The 25791-nt window shown below is 37.6% G+C and overlaps 1 protein-coding gene across 1 annotated transcript in view; it reads right to left on the bottom strand.

Annotated features, from left to right (window-relative positions):
• Positions 1 to 14608, bottom strand: part of LOC128739607 (homeobox protein PKNOX2-like) — a 58786-nt gene extending 44178 nt beyond the window's left edge. Inside the window, exon 1 of the mRNA XM_053835102.1 lies at positions 14537 to 14608. Within this exon, the coding sequence (XP_053691077.1) occupies positions 14537 to 14608 (72 nt within the window). The remainder of the gene's footprint in view (positions 1 to 14536) is intronic.
• Between the last annotated feature and the right edge of the window lie 11183 nt (positions 14609 to 25791).

Genomic DNA, 25791 nt, shown 5'->3' with positions numbered 1-25791 from the left:
TAGAATTTAATATCAATCAAAAATCTGATTCATAAGGTAAATATTTTTGTTTGTTTTTCAGTTGTAAAGTTAAATCCTATAGTATCTTCACTCACATTTCTATGGTCGACTTTTAAGGTGATCGATAAAATTTAATCTTTTAAGTATGCCCTTTCAGCATAGTTTCCAGAAAGCCAAAACTTCACCATAAAAGTCTAATAAAACGCACCGTTCAATTTCATTAGTGTCCTTCGCAGTTTACGCATTTCAAATCGGAATACCACCGTCACCACCTTCAGCCGACCCGACCGGTCACCGGATTCGGTGAGCGAAGTCGTAAATCAGCCATCATTTTCCATATCGACCGATTTTATCGTTTGATCGTCGAAACCGGAGGCAGCAGGGAGTGAAATAAATTCGTTAACCCGACCATTTGGTTGCTCCTCATCGGAGTGAATTTTGGGAGTAAAATATCCACGTGGCCAGGTTGTTAAATTTGCACGTATCCAATCCAAATGAAGGGTTGTTTTTTTGCCACCACCCGCCACACTTCTGGCCTCGGTTTTCCACCAAGTTTGGTCACATTTCAGAGGTAGAATTTTTAGCAACACACTGTGGTTGACCGTCCACCTTCCGCCTCCGGCGGTCTGTGAGTTAACAAATGAGTTCTGATTTATGATGGTAATTTGGGACAGGCGCGGCAGCGTATTGATTATGTTAATAAAAGACTATATTGATATATTGCGGCACTGTTATCCGCAATCGGAGATTTTATTTGCTAAAGGACTAATTACCGGCAGGCGAAAGGTAGAAGTAACAGCAAAGCTTAATTGGTTCACCAGATGATGTGATGGGACCATTTTCACTAATGTTTTTTAAATGCTTAACCGCATGAGTAATGATAGATTGCTAAGAAAACAACCATATTCATTATAGCACTCTAAGAATAGTACAAATAGCGAAAATAAAAGACCCCCAAAATTAGAAGTGCAAGGGTATCACTGGGACTGGCATGAATTTGTTAGTACGATTTGAAGATTACATTTAAGTCCATTTCCATGACATGTTTTCAGCTCAATTTCAATTGAATGTCCCATTCTAAACTCATACTTGTAAGTCTAACTTAGTTCCAATTTTACCTCCGCTTTCCGGTCAAATTTATAATGACATTTAATGTCCGATTTTAAAATCAATTTCTGAGCTAGTTGCAAGATTATATTTAAAGTCCAGTTGTGGTCCAATTTCGTTATCCCATTTTTAATCCAATTTTAAATTTGATTTTATTCCAATTTCACCTCCGATCTCCAGTCAATGTAATGTCCTATTTTAGGTTCAATTTAAAGTTTAATTTAGTTCCAATTTCATTACTGGTTTCAGGTCCATTGTCAAGTGTAAGTTAATGTCGGATTTTAAGTCCAATTTCATCTCCGGGGTCAAATGCAGGTCAAATTTCAAATGATGTCCGATTTTAAGGTTTATTTCAGGTTTAGTTTCAAGATCATTTTTGAAGTCCAGCTCAAGACCAATTTATCCCATTTTAAAGCCAATTTCAAGTTCGATTTAATTCTAATTTGGCATCAGATCTCAAATAAATTCAATGTCCGATTTAAGATCCAATTTCAAGTGCAATTTAATTCCGATTTCATTTCTGCTTTCAGGTCATATTTCAAGTGCTATTTACGTCCGATTTTAAGATCAAAGTCAGGTCTAGTTTCAAGATCATATTTGAAGTTCAGTTAAGGTCTGATTTCTCCCATTTTAATGTCAATTTGAAGATCATATCTGAAGTCCAGTAGGGGTCCAATTTCGATGTCTCATTTTAAAGCAATTTCAAGTTCGATTTTATTCCAGTTTCACCTCCGATCTCAAGGGAATTCAATGTCCCATTTTAGATCCAATTTCAAGTCTAATTTTGTTCCAATCTTATTTTCGATTTCTGAGCCAACGTCAAGTGTAATTCAATGTCAGATTTCAAGGTTCAAGGTTTTAAGTCCATAAATGCATAAATAGAAAAATGAAATGATATGAAATCCAGTTTCAAATCCATTTCAAAACCAATTTATTTTCATTTTAAAGTTCAATTTTAAGTTAAGTAATAGTGGAAGACACCAAAGAAAATCCGCAAAATTCTAATTCAAAACTTCCCAAACAAACCCAACAACGTAGAACAAAACAGTTTCTTAAAAAAATGTTAGTAAATTTGCTTAGCATATTCACAGATGGTTTACCGATGGATGTAAAAGAAAACCCATCTGCTGCTCTCCAGAAAAAGAAGCAAAAAGAAGATATGAGACGGAAGGAGAAAAAACTAAGAAGAGGACGAATGAAAGCGTGATAAAAACTGACTAAGCGGGTTAGAAAAAAGGAAAAATGCGAGAGAGAGAAAATAAAAACAGGCATAATAGAAGAAAACCGAAGAAGAAAACCTGACAGACGGGACATAAAAAGAAAAAAAGTGGAAAAGATAAAAAACCGGAGGCAAATGGAGACAAAAAAAGAAATATTAAAGAAAAAAAAGAAAACGAAAGAAAAGTAAAAATAGCATAAACTAAACAAAACAGAGAAAAATGAGACAAAATACGAAAAGGGAAAAATACGGGAGCAGGAAAATGGAGAAACGAGAACAAAAAAAGAAGAAACTCGGGACAGAATATAAAATAAAACGGGGATCAAAAAATGAAAACGGAAGTTAAAAGGTATAAAACGGAAAAGATACATAAAACATTGCAGAAAAGCAGGAAAAGGGGGGCATTATAAGAGAAAGAGCGGAACAGGAAAAACGAACAACAAAGGAAGGAAAATCGGGATAAAAAAAGAAACGTTGAAATGAGTTAAAAAATGTCAAAGAACGAACCACCAAAAAGGTGAAAACGGAAGAGCAGAAACTAACAGGGAACAAAGAAAAGCGTGACAAAAACTGGACAAATGGATTTGAAAAAAAGGAAAAACGCCAGAGAGGAAATTAAAACTGGTTCAAAAAAGAAAACCAAAAAACAAACAAGTGGAAAATAATAAAACGGAGAGAAAAAGGTGGAGAACGAAACAAAACCCCGAAGAAACTGGATGGTGAAAAACGTAAGAGAGAAGAGGAAAAATAAAGGAAAAGAAGGAAAAACCTTAAAAAAATAGAAACAAACTGAACAAAAACGAAAAAATGAGACAAAAAAGAAAAACGGAATAGAAAAGGAAGAAAAGAAAAGGAAAAAATACGGCAGCAGGAAAATGGAGAAACGAGAACAAAGAAAGAAGAAAAATGGGACAGAAAAGAAAACAAAATGGGGAGAAAAAATGGAAGTCAATAGCCATAAATCTTAAAAAACAAGCAGAACGTGACAGAAACGGAGGAAAAGCGAGTCATAATAAAAGAAAGAACGAAACAGACGAATGAAAATAAAAAAGAAAAACTAAGGGTGACAAACGGGCCTGAAAAAAGAGAAAAATCAAAACGGAATAGAAAATTACAAAGAAGGATACCGTAAAAGTGAAACGACCCTGAAAGCGGGAAATAATTAAAGACAATAGACGAACAACGGAACTGAAGATATTCAGGATTAAGAAAAGGGTGAAAACATAAGAAAAAAGAGGAAAATGAGAAAAGGAAAGGAATATGGAACACAAAAAAGAGAAATAAAGGGAAATAATAACGAGAGAAAAAGAAAACCGATAAAAGAACTGAGAAAAACGGGAAAAAGAAATATAAAAGTAAAAATATTAGACAAAAAAAAAGAGAAAATGGAGCAGAAAAAGAAGAAAAACGGCTTAAAACGGACTAAACAAAAAGGTAAACGGAAGGCAAAAAACGAGAAAGCGGAAGATAAAAAACAGAAGAAATGGAAAAAATGGGAGCCAACAGCAAAAGAAAAAGATAGAAAAAACAGAAAAACGGAGTATCAAAAAGAGGAAAACGGCAATGACGAATATGAAAAACGAGGGAGAAAGAGTATAAAAAGAGCTACCTAATATACGAAATAAAAATGACAAAAGGGGAAAAATAGAAGAGAAACGAAAATAGGCAAGAAAATAATAAAACGAGTGAAAAGTATGGAGGAAAATAGGATTGAAAATAAGAAAAAATGGAACAGGAATCGAAGCAAAATGGTACAACGAAAAAGGAAACACGGCACAGACGAGAATGAAAACCGACATGGAAAGAAGATAAAAATTTGAAAATTGGTTTGAAATATTCGAAACCTGAAAACAATATAGTATAACAAAGGTAAAAAACAGAGAAAAACTGAACACGGAAAAGAAAATAACAAAAACGTGTAAAGAGCATGGAGCACCTTAGGAACAAGATTGAAAATAATAAAACATGGAACAGGATTAGAAGAAAAATGGAGCAACTTAACTTAAACGAGGGAAAAAAAGCAAAAGTGCGAAAAAAAATTCGATGTTTTCGACTTTCCAGAATAACCCCAAGTAGCAATTTGAATTTTATTACACTCTTATGATAGTAATTACGACCAATTTTTGGTCATAAAAACCATCGTAAGAGTGAATTAAAACCTTCGATGACACTTGGGAAGTCCTTCCTTAATTCCAATTTATGTTCGACTCAAAGCTCTATTACAAGTCTAATTAACTTCCAACTTAGGTTCAGTTTGAAGTCAAATTTTTAGTTTAACTTTCAATAAAACGTCAAGTCCAAGTTCAGTTCCGAATTCAAATTCAAATGCTAATCTAACGTCTAATTTAATGTTTATTTTAAGTTTAATTTCAAATTCACTGTAAGTTTCACTGGTGGACCTAGACTGAAACCCACATCCTGTCTTTCCTATAAAATTTAATGTAGAAAAGTTTCAACTGTGGCACTCCAAACCTTGGAATTTTTCACTTAAGCAGCCGAAATTTTTGCGATACATTAATTAATTGCGTAAAAAAGATCCGCCATCCTATACGATTACTTGGTATTTTCCGTCTAAAAGTATGCTTTTGAAAGTTCGGTGCCCCACCTTCTGTTAAGATGTGGCCAGGCCAGTGAACCTTGGGCCAGTGATCACTAGACTTGTATTTGGTAGTTGGATACTTTTAATAGGCATAATAAATAGTTTATTAAACGAAAACAACATTTAAGTCATTACTAAATAGCAATACATCATGGCGACCGCGGCGGGTATGCGCCTCGGCACGCGTTTCAGGTCTGAAAATTGTTTTGATTGCTTGTTGTTTTTCCTTCTCGTATTACTTTAACGATATTTGCAGTATGTCAACAAAGAACAACATTGGCACATTTATCTTCTACTGTCAGATAGAAGTAAATGATACTTTTTATGGTGAACTCGAACTCGGGTGCGCTATTAGATTGTTTTTATCCCCTAAAGGCAAGCTGCGTCAGCCTTTTTACAAACTTTTTACGTTGTTTTGTTTAGGGTCGTGGTTTGACATCGCTGCCGTTTTGTGGAGTGTTCATGCGATAATTCATTCCTGGAAAATCCTGCGGCGTTTTCATGCACTTAACCAAAGTAAATAGGTTGCGATGTTGAACGCTGTTTAGTACTTACATTATGATCTCCACTCACACTGAGAATATTGAACAACAAAGAAAACCCTTTATCTTGTCTTTTATTTTGACATATTTTTACTTTCCTTTTTAATCATCTGAACAGCCTGAGGATAAAAATATTAACCTTTGCTGGTCCAACGCGTAACAGTTCAGAAACAATCAAAGAAGAAATTATTCATAGGAATGACATTTTTTTCAAACTGCCATTACAGTGAAGTGGCCTTTATCTCCATTAAGCCCACAGTGGAAGCTGCTGACAGTGACATTCTCATTTAGCTATGAATTATGAATAGATTTTTCACTGCGACCACAAGGACACCAAGAATAGGGATTATCTTTCCCACGCCACGCGAGAGAGAGAGTTTGTGCGAGGGGAATAAGTGCTTTCTTACATGCAAGCATTCTTTTTCTTTTTTCTGCTGAATGTGCCATATCTTTCGAATCGAATTGTTGCCATCACAATCCGGGGAATGGCATTTCCGCTGCTGTGCAGTCTTTGATGCGTTCCCAATACCTGCGGGAACTGTGCGTACATACGGTAATGGGACTCGATCGGCTGCGATGATTAGTGCTATCCATTAGCTGGAAGCATAAGCATGCTTCCCGAGCTGTAAAAGCTTTTGCCGCCTGTCTCAAGGTAGATTTTTTCCGCAGCTTTGCCTGCACGCCATTATTGTAAAAGCAAATTGAAAGGAAATAGCATTAGAGTAATTTCCTAGGAGAATAGTTTTGTCGTCGGTTGCAGCGGAACTGAAGGTACAACGTCGAATGCCGCAATAACTGTCCTTTTACTATGTATGGTGTTGGATTGTAGAACATTCAAAGTTAAACTCAACTTAAATTGTAGTTAAAGTTTGCTTTTAATAAAACTTTTAATTCAAGCACTGCCGTTAGTTCAGCTTAAACATTTTAATTTTTTCAACTAAAAGTCTTACAATAGATCTACTAACCTCGTGAACACACCTGCAACCCACTAACGCAATCCTTCATTTCCCGCTGCAAAACTTTTCTCCACAGGTTTGACATTGAGTTATTATTACTAGTGCGGTTTCCCACCGACGACCAACACCAGGCTCTGGTTTTGGCCAGCAGCCTTAGCAACAACAGCAACAACAGCAGCAGCAGCAGCAACAACAACAGCAATAGCAGTGGCACCATGTTCTACTGAGAAACGACCACCGTGACGGTATGTGTGACGGCTTGTCCACCCGGGCTGATTCGGCCTGTGGCAAATTATTTTGTGGTTCATGCTGTTTTTTTCGCTCGTCCGCTGCGCTGCCGCCACACCGCCATGGCTTCCTACTATGTTCGTCCTGCTGTGTAGTGTTGTTTTGCTTTATTTTGCTGTTGTGGCTACTAGAGAGCGGTCAACTTGACTAACCAAAGGCAAATTTTGCAACATGCGCTTTCAGATTTACCTTTCAGATGGTTACACTGGCTTCGCTAATTCTTTCATTACAATAATTTCGTGCAAATTTTAGGAAGCTGGCTGATGCTGTTTGTTCAAAATGTGTTATTACCGAAAGTTCTACATTGGTCTTTTATGCAGCTTTTCACGCTTCATTGTTATTTTAAACGCATTACATTTCGATTCAGAAGTTTACTAGCAACTCTAGATTCTCATTTTGAATAATTTTGTCCTTTGTTAAATGTTTTATTTGAATTTCATTCAAAATATTACGTAAATTTCCGATTTCAAGTTATATACGACACACTCACCTTGATTCTGAATTATGATCAAATTTATTTCAATCACAATATCCATTCTTAATACTGATAAAATTGTCTGCTCTAATTCATATTGATCCGGATTTAAAATAGAAATCCTGATCAGAATGCGTTAGATTAAGAATGCAGAATCGAGGTGATTATTATTACTAGATATATAACTTTCACAAATTTAATCTGCATGTTTCAATATTTTTAGATTGTTTTATAAGCAAACGAGCTTTATTGTTCCATAGATAATGAGTAAAGCGAACGATATAAATAAAAAGATGTTTTATTTATTATGCATGGAGTAAAAAATCAAAACATTACGTGTGGAGAAAAACATCTACTTCAACTAGAATTCAATAACAACATTCAAAATTCAAAAAAATTCCGAGAAAAATTATTGCCCGTATATTTCATTTTTTACTTTTGAAGCAAAATTACACGTAAAATAAAATGATTTACTTAGAACTTATTCTATCAGTAATTTTCAAGCTTTATTACAATTGAGTGGATATATCTGGATTAAAAGAATATTTGGGTAGAACGTTAATGCGAAAAACAAAAAAGGGAAATTGGACTATCACTTACCTGGCGCTCATCCAGATAATAATTTCTGCATGAAAATCAAAACTTGAGCTTCTTTTGAGTGTCTTTTCATGAAAAAAAAAGTCATTGGATTGATAGTATTGATTTTACGATATTGCTCGTTAGTGGGTTAAAACTTGGCTATCAGCACTTTTGGCTCGAGCGGCACGTTCCTCACAAACTTGGCTAACTTTTAATCTGGACGCATTGAACAACCTATAATTCGGGACTGGAGTGTCGTAAAAAATGATAGGATTGCAGTATTTTTATTCAACTTTAAGTTTTACAGTACGTACTATTCGTTCTATTTTTTTGGTTTTGATGAAATATCGAACTTTTTTCTCAATAGAACTCATCATATCCAGCACAGTTGAAGAAGCGACTGAGATTTTTCGGCTACTTTTATCATTTCTTCAGCACCGTAGACTATTCCTCCGCTTCGTTGAAGTCGAATACACTAGAATTCCTATAATGGATCCACTCATTATTCGAAGGGTCCATAAAATTTATAAAATAAAATTTGCAACATAAATCGATATTTTTTTAAATTTAATAAAAAATTACTAATATTGTACAGCGTGTGCAGTAAGACGCTTGCATACATTTTAATTTTGACAAATTACAAATGAGAATAACATACCGATATGCATCTAACAAAATCGTATTCGATGCGCAAAACCTGCTTGTACGTACCATTCTGGAGGCGATATACGTACTGAGGAATAACTTTAAACAATATTTATATACATAGATATTTCTATACGATAAGATTCGATTAAGCGCGACCACCTTCAGTTTTTGAATGTGAATTTTATTTTTATTTCTTTATTTTTTCCATGAAGCAAGGAAAATCTCGCTGGATTTTTAAATTTGAATTTGAATTTGTTTTATTTCTTTACTTTTTGACGTAGGACTACGTCTTACGGCAAGTTTTGAGATAGGGTGTCATTCCAAAAAATCGGAAAATGCGAGCGTCACGAAAAATGAAAGGTTTTGAGCGCAAATAGCTCAGCGGTTTTCCAATCGATTTTCAATATTCTTACACCAATCGATCGGAAAATCTTCTAAGAATTGACCCAAATGAAGAAAAGTATGGATTCTTGATGTTGAACTATTGAAAAATTGAAAATAATGAACCTATGTTTTACCAGAATTCTCGCTTCGTGATTGGTTGGAAGATTCTTTGGGATGATCTAAACCTATACCAATTTGATATCTGTGCTTGGGAAGTAAGCCAAAACAAGTGACCAAGTTTCCTCATTTCAACAAGATTTCTTAACACCGCGGTTCAACCTAGACCATTTTGATGTCCTTGCTTGGGAAGTACGCCAGAGAGAGTGACAAAGTCCCCTCGTGTCAACAGATTTCTTACGAACGCGATTAAACCTAGTCCAATTTGATGTCTGTGTTAGGGAAGTGTGCCAGAAAAATGACACAAGTTCGTCGTCCCAACAGATCTCAAATTCTTTACTGCGAGACGATTAAACCTCGGCGAATTTGATATCTGTGTTGGAAAAATGTGCTACAGCTGTAGTGTTCGGTTATAATACGACTCTGTATGAATACGCATGCTTGCCGTTTCATTAGAAGTGTAGTGAAAAGATGTGCTGTTGATAAAATAGGATTGAATTGGTAAAATCCCTTCAACGTGGAAAACCATGGATAATAAAAACAATCTTTAATTTCAGTAAGGTAGCAGGAAAGCAATGTTCTTGATTTTGTTAAATTGTTTTCAAATGCACAATCTTTTGAGAATTGAACGTATGCAATTTTACTACTTTGATAAATATTATATACAACGCATGTAGCATGTATATATGTTGCATATAGCATGTATACATGAAGAATCGAATGATTACAAGCATGAATACATGCTACTATCACTGCAAAGAGACTTACGTAGTCCTGCGTCACCTATATATGCGGTCGTGTCTTGTACACAACCCCCCCTGATTTTTTTCCATGGAGTATGGAAAACCCGTTGGAGCAAACCCCTTTCAGCACCTTCTATACAACTATACATGCTATACAACTTTCTGCTGAAAATCGTATGTTTGTCTGCTACTATCATTATAAACGATGGCATATCAACTTGTACACTCTTTATCAGGCTTTATTTACAATTCCGAATTTGTTAGGAGATATTTACGATAATTTTCGTACATTGATATACGAGTTGGTGCTGGTTGGGAAGTATATTTCGTCACGAAATTTTCGTGTAAAGTATATCCCTAACATTTGTCTTAAGTAAATCCTATTCAAATCTTTCTCCTTTTGATTTAATTGCCAATCGCAATCCTTTAATGCTCTCTAGAATGTAATCCCATGAAGAAGTCCAGAGGATTTAAATCAAACGAAAGGGCAGGTGACGCTTTCAAAGAAATAAAATCTGAAAAATTGCTCTCACACCTAGCCTGTATAGCTTTCGCCTGATGAGACGGTGCAGAATCTTACTGGAAGCAGTGTGGTGCATTCTTGTAGTTCTTTTTAACGACGGGAAGCTTTGGAAGTTTTTTGGAAGCGCAATCGAATGATGATGATGGTAGAATAAAATAATGAAGCAAACGCGTTTATAGTATCCAAGCAGTGTGGGGCAAGACGTGAAGGGAAAGAGCGGAAAGATAGGGAAGTGAGTGTCATTGAAGCAACGCTTCAATTCGCAACGCTGGGAGATTCGCTGATCGAATCCGATAAAAATTGGCCTCCATTATAGCTTGGTTCAATCAGTGGATCCCCTTCACGTCTTGTCGCACTCTGTTTTGATACCATAAACAGCATTAATTCATTACTTTCTTCTACCATCCCCTCCGTCGATTGTAAAAAACTGCCGCTATAAAAAATTAAAATTTTGCTCCTGAATTATTGATGTAAAACTCGGTTTTCTTGAATATTTACCTTATTTCAAAATTCATATCTCATGAACCAAACGCTGTAGAACAAACACTGTCTTATGAAAATGTTAGCAAATTTATTTAACATATTTACAGATGAATTACCAATGGATCTAGAAGTAATTCAACTCTTCTGAAAAACAAAGCAAAACAGAAAATGTTAGACAGAAGAAGTAAAAAGCGGAAAAGAACACGAAGGAAAACGTAACAAATACCGGACAAACGTCAAAAAAATATAGTAACTGACATGACAAAAAAGCGAAAGGAAAAAACATGACTGAATGGGAGGGAAACGTTATGACACGAGGAAAAAAATGGAAGAGACGAAAAGGGGAGAGAAAAAGAGGGAATACACGGAAACTGTAAAGAAAAGATGACGTACGGAAGAAAAAAGAGGACAAATAAGAGAACAGAAGAAAAAACCATGAAAAAACGAGAAGGAATAAGCGTAAGCATAGGATATACTGCTCTTGTGCTGCTACAATAATTACAAAATGATGGCATTACAAACGGTCCCTCCAATAAATAAATACACAGGAAGAAAACGAGAAGGAAAATGAAAAAAAACTAGACAGAAAAAGAGAAAAAACAGGATAACGGGGATAAAAAGGAAATGTAGAACAGAACATGACAGAAAAAGAGCAAAGCCAGGATAAATGAAAAACAAGAAGAAGAAAGAAAGAGACGAAAACTAAAAATGGGGTACAAAAAGAGCGCAAAAAGACGAAAACCGGGACCGAAACAAAGCCGAAAAAAGCCTGAAAGTGAGTGAAAATGGAAGAACAAGAAAAGAAAACGGAACATAGAAAAATCAGGACTCAAGAAAAGGACCAAAAACATGACAGGAAAAAATAAAAACGAGATAAAAAAGAGGGAAGAATGGAATACGGAATAGAAAACAAGAGGGAACAAAAGAAAAGCGACAAATTAAAAAAACCGATGGAAGAAACGTGGAGGGGAAAAAGAGAAAATGGGAAAAGAGGTTAAATAGGATATAAAAGGAGAAAGATGGGGCAAACGAGAGAAAATGGGACAATAAAAGAACAAAAGGAAAACTAGTAAAACAAACTAAGGAAAAGGGTAAAACGCATGAGAAAAAGATGAAAAGTGAGACATATAAAACAAAAAGGTGGAAGTGAGACATATAAAACAAAAAGGAGCCGAAAGCAGAATAAACGTGACAAGAAATATTTTATTAAAGTGGAGGAGTGTTTGGTGAGAAGAATGGTAGACTGGTTGAAACTGAGAAATTTCGATATGATGCCAAAAATATATTGCGTAGTTCAATTGGCAAACAATGTTGCGAATCGAGCAAGAAGTCAACCATGCCTTCTCACACGCGAAAGAGTATGAGAAACATAGCATTCAACGCTTACGTCGCACACGCAGGCCTGCAAGAAACAGCCGTCAGAGCTGTGTGCAGACATTCTGCTACCCACAGACACACGCGCACGCACATCCTCACATCGTCTTCCTGCATAGCTTATTTCCGAGTCAAAAAATTCGTGGGGAAACAGCAGACCGTGAGGCTGGCGGCGCACTGGATACAAATTTTGCATTACTTTTTCTAATTCTTTTTCTTTATCTTCGCCCTCGATTCTACTCACGGGTGGGAGTACGAGCCGTCGTGAGTAATCGGTATCAGCAGATCGGGCTGCAAAGAAGAACGACGAGCGACGACTGTTAGCTGTTAGCTAAACACACAGTCATAAAAACTCGTTGCAGTGCATGAAGAAATAAGAGCGGAAGTTTTAAAGGGATGCTTATGTCAGCGTGTTCGTTAGAATGAGTACACGTGTGTGAGAAAATTAGACCACACGAGTGTGGGTTTCGCAACACTGATTAGCAAGTGGGACTCTAACCCACTCGAACTCTCTCGGTTGGCGTCCGAGTGTTTTGACACTCGAACTATCACCACACGACACGCTATATTAGATAGTCTCACATCCAGTCTAATCATTCATACGCACACACATACGCTCCACCCGCCGACGGTCAGGGATGGTCTGATCACTTTGACTCAATTTTGAGTCATTTGCCAGTACCGTCTCAGCCGAGCAAAATTTGACAAAGGCATGTCAGCTAGGTATGCCCACGAAGAATACAATCGTAAAATCGAAAATAAAGGCAAGCCTTGTCCCAAACACTTCTTTAATTACGTAAATACAAAATTGACTAGTAGCAACTTTTCATCTAGATAACCCTCGTATTTTTGTGTTGACTTATTAATGAAATCAGGTATTTGAATAATTTTTTATACATTCCGTCTGCAATGCATTTCGAAAGACCTATTTGCGTTTCCGTTACTAGTCTTATAAACGGCTTGAAGAAAGCCAGCGAACTGGTTGCTGATTTGCTTGGAATCTTTCTCTTTGAAGCTTTCATATTGCATTTAAGAAGATGGAAAATTGCTGGACGAAATAAAAGAATCAAAAATACCGGCGGGTGTAGTAAGTAAAAAGCTTTATTTTATATCAGACAGCGCGGGGGAATTTAGAAAATGTTTTTACTGAGCTCACAAGCAATTGAAGTTAAAACGTTACATTATATTTTTAAACAATATATACTTTTACAATTCAAGACTACATGCGTAAACTTGAAATTTAAAATTCATGTTAACAATTATAGCCACGGACAACGATATTTTCCGTTGAGCATATGCTCAAACACTTAATAAGGACTGCTCCAGCTAATGACAACAATGCTCATTATAGTTCACCTCTTGATTCTTACTTGCACCAACCCCAACACAAACAAGAGTATCTGTGCTGTGTGTGTCCTTGTGGCCTGTAGGGTAACCGAAGTAAGTGGATAATTAACTTGAGTCTATACGTGACTGTGCATAGTTTGAAGAACTATTGCTAACGCTTAGCCGACTTTCCAACCAGCATATATGATAGAGACTAGCACTGTCGACTTGAAGTAGCGGAAATCGCAAAGGCAATGTGCATATTTTCTCGCTACTTTTCCGACAGCATTGCTATCTGGGCCGACAAAAACTTGCACGTGTATATATGATATGTAATTATTAGTCAACATTCAAGCACCTACTCCAATTATGATAACGGTACGTGGGTGAACTAAATAGCGCTCTACCTACACGCTTATAAATATGCTGAAACAAATGTAACATGGTTAGAAACCACTCTGACTCGCCTTGAAGTGGCAAAAATCCTGTTTTTTTGCCACTACAATTTAATTCAATGTAATTTTGTAATATTACTTCTATTAACTTGTTAAAAAAATAGGAGAACTAACATATAAACTTACACCGTGGGTGTTAGATATTCACCGTCTACTAACATGCTACCAAATCAGAACAGTGATCTGTCATCATCCTTAACCGAAATAAAACAGTCTTTTTCCGCAATCAATAACGAGCTTTCGAATCGCAGCTTACGGCGGACAGACTTACCGTTTACTGCCGACCAGCAATCGAATAAAAACGGCTTGTAATCTGCCAGCAAATCTGACAGTGGAAAAAAGGTTGTATCCTTTCGCCCGTAATGTGAGGATTACGATTCGTAGCCCAGGCTCAGTTGTACACAAAAGAGTACTAGGGTGGAACATTAGTGTATGGAAAAGGATATTTTAGCCGCAACAAGCGATACAAAATCTAAATAGTTCCGTTCAAGTTCCATTTTCCCATGTCAATTATTATACAAGTGTCAAGCACAATACGAAAATCCGGATTACAGCTAAAGCATTTCGATAATCAACGAAAAAATAATTCGGAACCCAGGTGAAACAAAAACCCAAATTTTGTTCCGAAATAACGATTATATTGAGCCATCCTAGCTAGTACCGCGGCACCGAAAAGCAGTGCCGAGGGTTAACTGGATCCATCGTAATTCTTCCTTACCGGACAAATCTTCTCGTTTATCATTGAGTAGAACGTTCGATTCAGGATTACCGCTACTGATTTCATGTCCATGTTGGTTTTGTCTGGTTTTGTTTCCTTTTTTCAGATACTGATGTTATCCACTCTTCTAGATCCAACTCAATCGTGCTACGGTTGGTTCGTCTCAGATTTAGCACCACAGTCATGTACCTCCATGGTTTAATTACAGTTTGAATTTCCTTACACTGCTACTGACACTGAAAACGATTAGTTTGAGGTTAAATGTGAAAGCGATTGGAGCTTTATTCTTTGGTATAGTTAGAAGTTCTTAACAAAAGGATTGTAGTCTATTTATGGTTTTCATTCTATTGTAAAGTGAAAAGATTTTTTCTGATTAAATGCGGAAAATATTAAATGGCATATTTGCTAAAGTGGTTCTGTGGTACATAACAAATTTATTTAAAGGCAATTGAATACAAAATTAGAAAAAAATCAGTTGAATGTACTTGATTCAACTATTCAACTCTCTTTGCAAATAGAGAACTTATGGAAAAACTGTTTCAAATTTCCGGGACGTTTGGTCATCCGGAATAGGTCTTTCAAATCCGAGATTGTCCCGCAAAATCCGGGACGTCTGGTCAGCTGATTCTGATGTGACTAATTTGCGGTAATTAATCATCAGTTGCTGAATGAAAATAATAATAATTAATATACAAAAATAAAGATTTCTAAAATGTGTCCATAATTTCTTGAAACTTGATATTTTGGTTGCATTGTGAAAGATTGCCTCATCTTCACTTTACTCCAACCAATTATAACAGATGTTACGTGTGTATGTCATGCACGTCCTAGGTATAAGACAGAAAATTTTACCATCATCATATCGGTTGGCCCGAACATTAAACGGCCATTTTCGTTGTCGCATAGATGAGGTTCCTCAACCGAGAAGTCCCTTCTCGGTGGTTAAAGAGATGTTTCACTGTCAGTTTGGTGCTATTTGTCATTGTACAAAATGTCCCGACAAGCGAATCTATTTGGTGTTGAAGACTGAAGACACACCTATCTACGCATTTATCACACCGCGTAAACGCTGCATGCTCTCAGTTCATTAATCACGGTACAAATGGCGTCAATTACTGGATGCGTTATATGGTAGTCAATGATGTACTATTACGATGATTGCCTCTGCCGGAAAGCGGGAAATAAAAATTAAATTGCACTTTATTAAGATAAATGCGTTGAAATCAGGAAGAGCCAAGCGATTGGTTGGTAGCGTAAATTATATGCGTGTCGTTTTAAACAACAGATATTACACATCAAAATTATTTTTCATTCTGCTGTGGTTTTCGCGGAAAATGTCTGGCACAGCCATGAATGAACGGCCCATATTGAGTTCATGTTTTTCACACTTCAAGTGTGAACATCAATTTTTCGATCCACCATTAAAGCAGTCCTTTTGTATTGAATTGGGCAAACAATAAAGTCCCGCACAAATTTTCATTCTTCATAAAAATGAAATGATGAAAAATGGTGGCAATGAAAAAACTCTAACCCAGAACGAACAATGCCTAAATTGTGAAAAATATAGTGATTCTGTATGTGTGATTTAGTGACATTAATAAGCTGGATATGAAGTGGGGAAAGTTACCTCGAAGGAGTGTCAAATACAGTTCTCTCAAGTCTCTACCTAGCTTTGCTAACTCACTTACGTATCCATGTCCGCCGGTCGGACAGAACAAAGGGTTGAAATCAGAGACCTCCACTGTCGACGGGTACCCGCCATGGCTTTTACCTGTCGCCAGGACAAGTTCTCGTCAACAACCCGGATGTCATTCGCTAAGCTGCGTTGCCATGAACCTCTGGGTCTGCTTCTTCTACGCTGTCCTTGCGGATACCAGGCGAGTGCTTCTCTGCAGTTCTCGGTTATTGGCTGTTGATGACATCGATGATGGAGTTTCTCCTTGGACAAGCCTCTAGGCACGAATGATATATCGTTGGTAGCGATTATTAAATTCTTGCAGTTTATGCGTTGCCTCCACTGCAACGCATTACGTTTCGCAGGTGTATAGCTATATGGGTTGAAAGTTAGAGTTGAAAATTCGAGTTTTCGAATGTAGAGTGATCAGGCTTCAGTGCCAGAGTGTTTCGCAGATCTGCAAAGGCACCCCTGGCCTCCCTGATCCGTGTGATATCAATCTTGATACCCCCATCGGGTGTAGTCTGGCTATCATGATTTTTGAAAGGATTTTACCTGCTCAAACTGTTGTCCCGCTGCTATGAAGTTGGTATGATAGTCAGTGTTCTCTTCCATAGACTTTGTCTTTGCTACATTGACTGTGAGACCTGCTGCCCAGGCGCTCTAATAGAGGTCATCTAACTGCTCCCTACCAAGCGCCTCATCGAAGATCTAAGTTAAACGATGACGATCGTTGGCTATACCTGAAAATGGTTCATGTATATATTGGAGTAGCTAAGCTAGGAGGCGCGTATATAAGCCCCTGTTCCCCAGGTGAGGGGCGGCTCAAACAACGTCTGTTCCGAAGCGAATGGCTGAATATGAAATGCTGTATCCCGCAAGTTATACCTAAAATGGCAAACCTATCACCGGGATGTATAGGTATTGCGACCCCGCAGGGTCTGGTAAGGTAAGGTAATACTCTCATTCTTGGTAAAAAACAACGAAAATGGCAATACGGAATGGATGAATCGGTTTAGGACACGACAAGAAACAAGGAAACAATTAATATGTAACGATTGGCAACTTAGCTCCTGGGATGTCCGAACTCTCCAAGAACAGGTCAGAGCTGGCTTGCTTACACGAGAGCTACATCGACTCGGAGTGTAGATCGCTGCTATTCAAGAAGCTCGGTGGTCAAATTCTGGGGAAAGGGAGTTCCGTGTAGTATTGTAGGCACTTCTGTCAAGTACCACATCTACTACAGCGGCGGTAGATAGACGCAACGTGGAGTGGGTTTCGTAGTGTTGGGAAAGCAAAAGCATCCAGTTATCCGGTGCAGGCCCATAGGTGACTATATATTTGTGTTGATAAATAAGAGTAAATTCAATGGCGGCCTAATCAACGTATACACCCCGACAAATCCGATCCCCGTAAATCCGATGATGCTAAGGACGAATTATACGACAGGATTTAGAGGACCTATGGAGAGTGCCCAAAACATGGCACAAAAATCATCACCGGAGACGCAAAATGCACAGATCGGGAGGAAAGAATTTTTACCGTTCTGTCAATGGAAGATATAGCCTTCATCCATCGACCAACGATAAGGGCCTGAGGCTCATAAATTCCACCACGGCAAGGGAATAGCCATCTGTAACACCTACTTCCCACGTCCCAAGCATTAAGAAGCACATCTGGAGGCATCCAAATGGAATGGAGATTCTAGCTCTCAGATCGATCATGTCCTGTTTGACGGTCATTACTTTTTGGATGTCATCGATGTACGGTCTCTTCGAGGACTAAATATCAACTCTGACCACTATCTCGTCGTCTGTAAGACATTACGTTTCAATATCTGTAAATTCCCTCTTCCCTCTTCTGTTGGGTGCTCTTACCACTGCGTCCAGTATTTGGAACTATAGTGGTATGCCCCGTTTATTTCTTTTACTGTGCGCTTCAAGCTTACCTATCACTTATTGAGAAAGTGATAGGCTGGTAGCTGGAGCGAGACAGGTGCCAGTCAGAGTTGACTTGGTTTATGAACCTTGTTATTCTGGTCGGCGACGCAAACCATATCTCCCTTTTTTGAGATACTGCTGTCTGCGTGCTATTTATGCTCCACGATTGCAGAGCAAGTGTTCCGAGGTTAAATATCATCTTGAACGAAACCGAGATTCCGAAGATGATATTTACTCGGACAATATCCTGTCACAAGACCTGCAAGTGCTCTGTGATCTCTCTGATTGAGTCACAGCAACTTTTGAGTAACCTTTATACTTGACGTTATAGAGTTTTTTAGATTGAGCGATTGTACGACCACCCTATTAACCATAACTCTTCGGCTCTCCCGTTTGTCGACCCACTAGTATTCGGCGTGTTGAGTATAGACGAGGAACAGGACTGAAATACTACTAGCACATCACTCAGGTCCTCCTTAGGTGTTCCTTCCCTATTCTCCTCTCCACCTCCTTCGTTTCTTTGTTTTTCGGCAAAGAGAGGATGCTCAGTAAGAAATGGTCCACTGCATCAGTAACCGGCTTAATGCAGCAAGAGCAAATTACTGTAGAGGGCGCCCTGGTGCTCTACAGGCTCTGTTGCGGCAGAGTAAGTCCCTGAGGAAGCCTCAGTGTCGGCAAGCTTAACCTGTGTTTTGCGGAAATGCCTGAATAGCCGATGGAAACTCATAGAATAACTGTTCACAAATTTAGTCTCGCTTTCTCTTTTGGCCTTCCTACCACCCGCTTTCTTATTCTATCTAACCTGTTCTTTTCTTCTGCGGGGCCCCTTTTTTCCCAATCAATGCACCACCTTTTCCGGTTTCCACCAATCGCTGTTACACGGGATCGCCGCTTTCGACCTGGTTGCACGTAGATACTGTCCATCAGCAGCCCTTGCCGCTTAGTGCACGGTCTTTACCGATCCGCCAAAGAATTTAAACGAACACTGCGAGGTTCTGGGGAATTCGAAATATATGGAAGGCGTTAGTTTACTGGCGAGGGCGTCAAATTAACCCATTAATGGATGGGATTTGATTCTTCTGATGTTTTGACAACATATGGAAGCTATTTGAGTTTGTTTCATGGGCAGCAAATAAGTTTATATACTGTTTGGTTGGCTTTTAACATGATTTTTGGGGAATATAGGGCAAAATGGACCATTTTCCGAAGTTTGCGCAGGATGAAATTATCACCAATCGATTTCCTGCATTTATTTACATAAGAATAGGTATCTTTTAAGATTCCAAACCAGCGGCTTCTAATTGTTGGGATTACGAGCTCGTTTTTGCCCATTGTGCAACGCCTACACATCTAACTCAAGTAACCAAAAGTTCCGATAAAAGTAGATTTTTTGGCTTAATCAGCTTAATCAGCAAACGATCATGAATAGAATTCTATTCAGCTTAATTTTTAAGCAACTAACCGTACTATCAAGTTTCAAGAAGGAATGCTAAACAATTTCCAAACAGAACTAGAAAGTTCTCAAAAAGTCTGCTTAGGTCGCTGTATAGAACGCTGTTCAGCTCGAAAAAAACTTCAATAATATCAAAATTAAAAATATTGGACAATTTTCCTCTTTCCCCTGTTTTTTCCTAACTAAACCATTTGTTTTGGTTATTCATGATAAGCTTAGGTGGACAACTTAGACCAGAAGAATAATGATTGTTTATTAATATTAATTTATTTTCATAATTTACCTCTGGTTTCGAACTCGAGTACTCCTTTTGGTAACCTAGATACATACCACTGCTCTATTGCTGAAATATGAGATCAGCATAGATTTCACTCGATGTACTGATTTCTTATTTACTGAAACATCAAGAACAGCCCCTGGTTTCTTTTTGAACTTGAAAGTCATGATCTGAACTTGAAATTCATGAAAGTTTTGAAATAGTACACGCGAAACTTTATCCGAACGCGACAGTTCACAAAAAGTACGCGCGAAACGTTTTTCGGATTGTATGGTTCAAAAAAAGTACGCGCGAAACTTTATATGAACTTTGACAGTTCACCAGTTTGTTTTAAATTTTTCAGCAGCAGCAAGCGGTAATTTTTCTGCAGCAACATTTTTTTGCAAAATCCAGGTTAGTAATCATATGTAATGCAAACAATATTCAATGACACAAAGTTAAATACAGCTTCTTTGATTACAGATATGCCGTTCGCCGCAGTCGAGACGCTGCAAGGGGCCACAATGAGCTTTTGGCGGTGCCAGAAAAATGGGTCCGAAGTTCCAAATCCTGAAACATTATGCTGTAGCCCAAATTACAGCAAGAAGCAAACGTTTCATGATGCCTAGATCAATCAATTGCACTTTTATAAATAGTGCACAAATAGCACAAATATAAAAAAATTCTATAAATAAAAGTACAATTCTATAAATAAACATTTCTATAGTTACAAGCTACAACGCTGAATAACAGTCGAATAGAATATTTTGTCGTAAACCTTCACGGTTTCGGTGTTTTCGTTGAACTTTGTCAAACAGAGTTCGAAATAAGTTTCTTAAGTCCTTAATGTGAACGTAAAAGTTGAATTTAAGGGAATTAAAAAATTGTTTTGAACTTTTTAGTTTCTAACAAATATTTAGCGGTACCTAAGTTCGGTTTACACGTATAGTTCTATATTAGGCAGCTATAAAGTGAACCAAATGTGAACTTCTGAGTTCGTTTTACCTTTGTTATACTATAACAAAGGTTTAAAAATTGGTCGAAAAACACGAAATTGATCCGAGGCCCGGAGGGCCAAGTCACATATACCAATCGATAGGGTTCGTCGATTTGAGCAATGTCTGTGTGTGTGTGTGTGTGTATGTATGTAATGATTTTTTCTATCGCCTGTTTCTCAGAGATGGCTGAACCGAATCGTTCGCTATTACTTTTGTTTCAAAGGTATTATTGTCTAGTAGATCACTATTGAGTTGCTTCGTGACACGACGTTTCGTTTAAAAGTTATAAGCAAAGATGTGAAAAATACGTGACACGGGTTTCTCTAGAATTACATGACCGATTTCAGCGTTCTTAGTATCAAATAAAAGCTCTTATTAAAGCTAAATTATTCAGCAATTTTTAATTGAAAACAAACAAGTAGTTTAAAAGTTATGCTTAAAAAACCTGTTTTGACAAGGTAATAATTATCGCCTGTTTCTTAGAGATGGCCAAACCGATTTATGCGCTATTAGTCTCATTTGAAAGATAATATATCCTAATAGATCACTATTGAATGATTTTTTGATTGGACGTTTAATTTGAAAGTTATGAGCAATCGTATACACCACACCAAAATTATCAAAAGTTTATAATGATTTTAACCAAGATAATTAACCTAATTTCAATTATTTTAATATCAAACGAGAGGTTTTGACACTACGAATATATATGCAAAATTTCATAAGAATTGGTTGTAGCGGTCAAAAGATATTAACCCTCGAACACTCGCGCCAACTTTTGTAACGCACGCACCCAATAGCCTCAAACCAAAGAAAACGTGCGCACTAGAGTTTTGACTGGGAAAACTTGGTTTTAGGTTTATCGAATCTTTAGAATAGTTTCTTGAAATTAAAAGCTTTATCGTCTGATGGAATCTAAATTTTGATTAATCCCCCTAAAAGTGAATAAAAAAAATTATTTTTCTTCAGTATCAATATAACACATTGATGTGTTCTGCAAAGTTATAGAGCATATTATTACAAGAAATTTTGCTAAAGACAGTAACCTTCCATCTCTGCAGCTAAGATAGAAAAATCTTATTTATTGTATATGAATTTGTAAAATTAGGTTTTACAGTTTTGCTCTTTTTGTAATTGTAGTATGACTTTTTCATGTATTACAAAGTTGTACAAATGAAAAAAATACACAATTTTGCTGAATATAGTATACCTCTATATTTGCTTGTTTAGGAACTGTAGAACTTTGATTATAAAAAATACCCTAATTTTGACTACGAATTACTCGACTACCAGCAGACGGATACATTTTAAACATTTTACATTGGGTAGTTTTGCTGCATACAGACACCATTTTTCCATATGGAGAAACGAGAGAAAATTCCACTTGGGGTCAATTGCGGTACACCTCGCTTGCTGATTGCTTCGTTTCTGTGATGGCGGCTTATGCTGATCTATTTTCCCAACAATTTAAATTATTAATGTATTGAACAATTATGACATTTTGCTCAGAATAAGTTTATTGATGAATATACGTTAGTTAAACAGCGGATTGTAACTTTATAACAATATGGCGTTGAAAAACCTACACGTGTTGTACAAAATACAACAGCGTGAGTAACCGAAGGTTAATAAAAATTGATGAAAATTATTCTAGAAAACTCTATTGAGGTGAATCAAATAGAATGGCATTACAGGAAATTATGCATAGTACAAAAACCTATTAACTAGACCTTTACTAGGCAATGTATATGTTAAAGAATAAGATTTCCTCTTACAACTTACTTTTATTTGCACTTACTCATATTAATAACAACTTACTTATCCTTACTCATCAATTTCATGAAAAAAGGATCTATCAAAATTTAAAAGTGTTCCGATTTTGTTCAAAATTTGTAAACTTATTCAATTTTCAAAAATTTTATGTAAACCAACGCATTACGCAACGTTGATTAATAGATGAATTATGTTCCGAAAACGTGTCGATTTCTATCTCAAATAGCAAGTAAGACCGTATAACAAAGGTTCCTTTCGCCACTAGGTGGATTTAATCGGGTTTTTTAAGGTAAATTCGAACTTTTGGTTGCTTGGGAATGGTTTACGACAGATGGCGTGGCTGCGGAATACGCCAAAAAGCTTGATCAACGAATCGAAGAATAACAGTAAGGAAGGGAAAAAGATGTAAGTGAGCTGTGAAGGAACCTCCATGGGCCATTGAAACAACTGTGGTGGTGGTGGTGGTGGTGGTGGTGGTGGTAGGCACGACGCGTGGAAGATAGCGTAACAGCAGATCCGATGCCGAATGCCAGAGCACCAGAGATTATGAAGAGCACGTGCTTACCGGTGCAGAGGAGAGATCCGCCAACGACGACTCACGAAGTTTTTTCAAACGGTGAGCTGCAGGAATGTTGCCGTGCCTGTGATGTGCAACGATAGTGCAGGCTACCTGCTTACTGACTAAACGGCGGTAGCAATCAGGCAGAAAGTACACTTCTAGACGCTGTTGAATGAAGATGTAAACAAGCTAATCAGCAGGTACAGGATAAGAATTGTGAGCGTTGGCCAAGCTGTGGAGTTACCAATACAGGAGGAGGTTAAGAAGGCAATCAGTGGGTTGAAAATCGGTAATGCTGCTGGGAAGGACGATATCCCGGTCAAACTTCTAAAAGCGGAGAGCGTGCAACTGTACGAAACAATCCACCCGATCATTGTCAGGATCTGGAAGGAAGATCAAATGCCGGACTAATGGTTGGATGGGTTCATTTGCCCAATTTTCATAAAAGGACATCGACTCGGGTGTAAAAACTATAGAGGCATTACATTGCTCAATACTATAAAGTGCTATCCCGTATTCTGTTTTGTAAGCTGAGACCGTTAGCGGAGTCCTTCGTCGGCGTGTACCAAGCTGTTTTTCGTGAGGGTCGCTCCTCGCTGGATCAGATGTTTACTCTGTGTCAGTTACTAGACAAGCTCCGGGAGTACAACTCGTAGACTCATCATCTGTTTGTGGACTTTAAGGCGGCGTATGTTTCAGTCAAACGAAATGAGCTGTGGCAGATAATGTCATCCATTTTATCGGAATTAACCATAGAGTAGTGGAAGTGTCCTGTAGACCTTTTACACGGGAAGCAGCGAGATTGGAACTTACCATCACACCAGTGACACCACCAAAACAAAATACATGGTTGCTGACAGAGAACGTGGGAGTCCAAATGGTGTTGATGCCGAAGTGGAGCTGTATTGGAAACGATATGAAGTATTGGAGGAACGCATATATCTTGGTAAGCTCGTGACATGAGACCACGATGTAAGCCGCGAAGTAAAACGACGAATCGCAACCGCGAATCAGGCTTTCTATGGGTTACATTGCTAGTTTTGGTCCCGTAGTTTGCAAATTTACACACGCACTGGCGCTCTACAGAACACTAATCCTCCGCTGGCCCAGTACGGACATGAATCATGGAAACCCAATGAAGCAGATCGTCGAGTAGTTGGGTTTTTGAGCGTAAAATTCTGTGATCTATACTTGATGGCAAACTGGAAAATTGAGTGTGACGCAGACGCATGAACCACGAGCTGTATCGAGTATACACATATGCTGATATAGTGAAGACACAGTGTTCACCTCTGAGCTAATTAAAAAAAAATCGTTCGACGAATTTTTGATTTACGCCCTTTTGAAGTTTTAAAGGGCAGATTGCACATATAAAGTAAATAAAAAACTACAATGTCACTTCCAAAATGAACGTAAATCACAGCCGGTATTGATTTTTTTTACTAAGTAACATATACCAATTGACGACCATTTTCGGAGTTTTACGCTGTATTGGGACCAACCGGAAAAGTTCAGGATCAAGTTATCGCTGTGGGAAATGGCCAGTATCGAACATAAACAAAAACTTATCATGTGACACCTCAAATTACGCCAAAATTTAAAAACTAGATCAAACTGTTTTCAGTACTTTAGGATGTTTCAGAAGATTGTGCTACATAATAGCCCGGTTTTTCTTGATTGCCCGCAGCTCCGGTGTATTTAGGGATTAAGATCTTTCGGCACGAAATTGACGTTGTTTGTCTTATGCCACTCCAGCACGTCCTTTGCCTAATAGCATGAAGTCAAATCCGGTCAAAAGATCGTAGGACAGTTGTGAGACTGAGGATGAAATCGCTTTTGGAGATACTCTTTCAAATACACCTGTTCATTCATGGTATCGGTGGTCACGAACGGTGTACTTCGCTTTCCACATGAACTTTCCAAAGAATTTCTTAGCAAACTTCAACATTTTCTGTTCCCGGAGGTTCCCTGGAACATCAAACTTATTCTTTGCAGTGAAATACTGGTTCCCGTAGGGTTCTCTACTTTTTACCGATAGCACAATGTAATTTGAACTATCTGCAAGCAAAATTTGAATTAATTTTACCCAACAGTTCAAAAGTTAGAACAATTTGAGTGTGTTGCAATTTTACCGTGGATACCCTTTAGTTACTCATTCAGTTCAAGCAGACGTGCTTTTCTTGCTTTCTCAAGGTATCAAGCTGTTATGCTATGTACCTACGTGCCAGACTGACGTTTTTATTAACATTTTTTTCGGGAAATGCCTAACTGATTTGCCTATGCTAGCTCTATGTAGATAATTCAAAAACTATATTATCACTTCTATTCATATGTCATTTTCTTACATGCTTCCTGAACTGTTTTGATCAAAGTCATCAATCATTACGTGTTTCACTTTTTTATGAACTCTACGTTTGCGAGAAAACGCCAAAAAATAAACTTAGAGCGTAGAAATAGGTCAGCTCTTCCATTTTGGTTTCGAAGTTAACCCTCAATTGATCAACCGCGGGTACTGCTGTACTCTTTTCATACTTTATGCTCCAATTTTAGCATGTATCATCGAAACATAAAGAATCTAGATTATTTATGAATGAATGAACA

The sequence above is a fragment of the Sabethes cyaneus genome, chromosome 3 (assembly GCF_943734655.1).
Source record: "Sabethes cyaneus chromosome 3, idSabCyanKW18_F2, whole genome shotgun sequence".
NCBI lineage: Eukaryota > Metazoa > Arthropoda > Insecta > Diptera > Culicidae > Sabethes > Sabethes cyaneus.
Note: the sequence above shows the minus strand (reverse complement) of the source record. Positions and strands in the feature narration are given on the sequence as shown.